At 42.5% G+C, this 3,679-nt stretch overlaps 1 protein-coding gene across 1 annotated transcript; it reads left to right on the top strand.

The window, feature by feature from the left end:
* Positions 1-816: 816 nt before the first annotated feature.
* On the top strand, positions 817-2,913 carry hoxb13a (homeobox B13a). Its single transcript, XM_005754777.1, has 2 exons — positions 817-1,522; positions 2,666-2,913. The coding sequence occupies exons 1-2, from the start codon at positions 817-819 to the stop codon at positions 2,911-2,913; spliced, it is 954 nt and encodes a 317-aa protein (XP_005754834.1).
* The last annotated feature ends 766 nt before the right edge of the window (positions 2,914-3,679 follow it).

Below are 3,679 nucleotides of genomic sequence, written 5' to 3'. Positions count from 1 at the left end.
TGCTGTTAGTGTAGAATGGAGAGTATAGTTATTGAAAAAGTGATTATCTAAACGGTCAGTTCAGATATTGGCGAGTCGATTTCAGATATTGGCGAGTCCATTTGCACCACGTACTTTTATGCACGACACAAAAGAAGTTGGTCGAGTGATTTATTTTCATTGTCTTTCTTTCTTTCTTTCTTTCTTTCTTTCTTTCTTTCTTTCTTTCTTTCTTTCTTTCTGTTTTTAGGCAGACTAAGGTAATGTCACTCTTAGTATCGACCAGAGAACATCACATCACAGACTTGAGTCTGACGCAAAGGCAGCTGCAGAGACAAACTAAAGTAAACCAAACTACAGTAAGCTAAAGCGAATCTGCTCATTCCCTTCTCATATCACAGCTGGAAACTCATAAAATGCTTTTTCCCTCCTCTCACTGACAGTCCTCAACTAGTCTCTTCTACTCTTCTTTTTGCGCTTGTTCCATCACGTGATCACCCTGTCTCATCCAATAGTTATGCTCCCCTTACTTCTTGGTCCAGGGGGCTTGTTGCGTCAAGGCTGCGGCTGGGATGTAAGTGGAGATCCGGCCGGTTAGTGGGAGTCTTTGCTACCGAATGACACGCCGTCACTCCAACAAAGCAGCATACCGTGCTATGATAGTGCTGTACAAGTACATTTCTTGAGCTGCGTTTGTGTGTTTGTATTTGTGTGTGTATATGTATGTATGTGTAGTGAGCGCCAGTGATCAGCCTCATTCAGCAAATGTAGCAGCTTAGCGCCAGGAACGGACGGAGTCTGAGGCTTACGAAGGCCAAAACGGGGAAGGGTGAGCATATGACAGCCTCTTTAGTACTCAACCCTCGCTGGCCAGTGGAAACGGTAATGTTTGTGTATGACAACAACGTGGACGAGTTGAACAAGAACATGGAGGGGCTGGTAGGTAGCGGCAACTTTGCCGCTGCCACTGCAGCAAGCCAGTGCCGCAACATCATGGCACATTCGGCGGCCGCCGCTGCTCTGGGTGGCCACCCGTCCAGCTTGGTGCACTCTTCAGGTGGGTATTCCTCAGTGGATGTGTCCGCTTCAGGCTCCGGTGAGACCGCTGCCTCTTCGGGGAAGCAATGTGCGGCTGTGCCGCACCAGAACTCGTCGGCCGCAACCGCATTACCCTACAGCTACTTTGGTAACGGCTACTACCCATGCAGGATGGGTCGGGCTCCTCTTAAGTCCTGTACACAAGCGGCCGGAGCCGCTCTCAGCTCACAGTACATGGACACAACAGTGAGCTCAGACGAATATCCGAACCACCGGGCCAAGGAGTTCGCCTTTTACCATGGCTATGCCAGCCCATACCAGTCGATGGCCAGCTACCTGGATGTGTCGGTGGTCCAAACGCTCGGCACCGGGGAACCGCGCCATGACACACTGCTGCCCATGGACAGCTACCAGCCCTGGGCTCTGACCAACGCCTGGGGAGGACAGATGTACTGCTCCAAAGATCAGGGACAGGCCAGCCACCTCTGGAAGTCCGCTCTTGCTGGTGAGTACTGCTGCTTTCAAGGTTCATAATAACGATTTTAAAACAGTTAAACAGAACTCTAACAGATTTTTTGTAACTATGACGCAACTGAACATATTTATTTAATAAAAATTACATTTAATAACAATTAAGAAATTAAAGGATTGACATTTGTTAAAACAAAAAACATCTCGGATGATTAATTTGCTCCGATAGTAAATTATCGTCTTCATAAATTTGGACTAAAATTAGGCGGTTAATGCATCGAGTTTCTTTGCAAAAGCAAGGCAATAATGTGCTTGAGGTTTGTGATGGCTGAGGTTAATCACTGCCCTTGAATCCCCATCTAGTTTAGGGCGTCACGTACAAGTGAAAATTAACGTCATGTTGATTGGATCCTTGATATTGTGAAAATACCAACATGTTGCAGACTCTAACTTAGAAATGAGCCTTGCATTGCCATCTCTTGGTGCAGAGTGAAAAACATTTTGGTGTTTCGTTCAATATCGTTTATTAACCAAGTGAGATAATCATTTTATTGCTGGGGCCTTCCAGTTAATTTAATGGTTATCATAATGGTTATTATGATGAGAGACATGTTACTCTGCTGCCACTGCTAAAATTAATGAATGAATAAATAAATTAAATAAACAGGAAAATTTACTTTCATTATTAACATTGTAATTAATTCAATAATAATGATGGAAATAATTAATCCTCTTGGCCCAATATTCACAGTGAACAGGAAAAACCCTAACGCCCACTCCACTTCTCTCTTTATTTAACACACACATCGCACAAATGTAGAATTAAACTAAAAACACTGTAAACACAAAGTCAAGAGAAGACACAAAATGCTGTCCTTGTGACAGTCTATGTGGAGTAGAATAGATGCGTGCACTGTGTTTAAAGACGCCATTTTTTGTAGGTCAATTTGAACTTAACCCAGACAGCAGATATTCGTTTCCCGTCTGCCTCGCAGGATTGTATCCAGTCCGATCGAAACATAAAGTTCCCGTTCACTTCCTTAAAGATGCTAAATTGTGCTCGACAAATATTTTATCGGCACTTACACTATTACAGCAATCGTGGAGTGTAGAGCTTGAAAATGTATCATGGTGTGTGCAGCCCATCACCTTCAGACTGGCTTTTTCTCTTTGACAGATGTGGTGGCGCACCAGAACGACAGCTTGTCTTTCCGCCGAGGCAGGAAGAAGCGGATACCTTACACCAAGGTCCAGCTCAAAGAGCTAGAGAAAGAGTACGCAGCCAACAAGTTCATCACAAAGGACAAGAGGAGAAAGATTTCGGCCGTGACCAACCTGTCAGAGCGACAGATTACCATCTGGTTCCAGAACAGGAGGGTGAAGGAGAAAAAATTCGTGGCCAAAGTGAAGAGCAGTACTCAATAGCATGCAGGTCACTGCTCTTTGGACAATTCGTAACAGTTGAGATAATTAACAGTGAATGGAAAAAAGTAAAGAAACTGGAAGTGGGACCTCTCACAGACTGTAATTACAGAACTTTCCTGACTGCTTTGATAATATATCTGTCTAGTGTGTGTCTTCCACTGTCAGTGTTGTCCGTGCCAAGTAGCCTATAGCATAACTACTATGCTCTCCATACTGTTTATATCGCATGTAAAACAGTAACCAAATCACAGTGTAACACTAAATAAATTTTGTCCCACCCCAATAAAGGTGTTATGTTTTTAAAATAATTTTCTATGCCTTTAGGAGGCAAACAAACTTTTATTTAACATTGAAAACTGATATCCGAAATTAGACAAACAGCAGAGGAATCCATATTGCGCTTGTTGATTAAAACTGTTCACGATAGACCAGATTCACTTACCAAGTCTGCCTCTGGAGGAACGCTCCCTGTGGTGGAAGCCTGTCTCATGGAATGGCAAGCATTCTGGTTTTCCATGCCTGTGACAGAACCGCGTATGGGAGAAGAAGAAAAAATCATTAGTGTACTTATTATTATCATAGACATTGGAAATGTGTTTTAATATATCTATTTGTTAAAAAGTATTTATAAAAATATTACTTAAAAAATGCTAAACAAAAACTCTCGTTCCTTTCTTCCCTTTTTGAACATTCTATCCATAACATTAACATTACAGAGAACTAACGTGAACAGTATTTTAATTTTAAATAAAGTTAACTTAGCAAT

Source organism: Pundamilia nyererei, unplaced genomic scaffold (genome assembly GCF_000239375.1).
Source record: "Pundamilia nyererei isolate P.nyererei 1_Seehausen unplaced genomic scaffold, PunNye1.0 scaffold00650, whole genome shotgun sequence".
In the NCBI taxonomy this organism is placed as follows: domain Eukaryota; kingdom Metazoa; phylum Chordata; class Actinopteri; order Cichliformes; family Cichlidae; genus Pundamilia; species Pundamilia nyererei.
The sequence above is the reverse complement of the archived record's forward strand: the minus strand, read 5'-3'. Positions and strand labels throughout refer to the sequence as shown.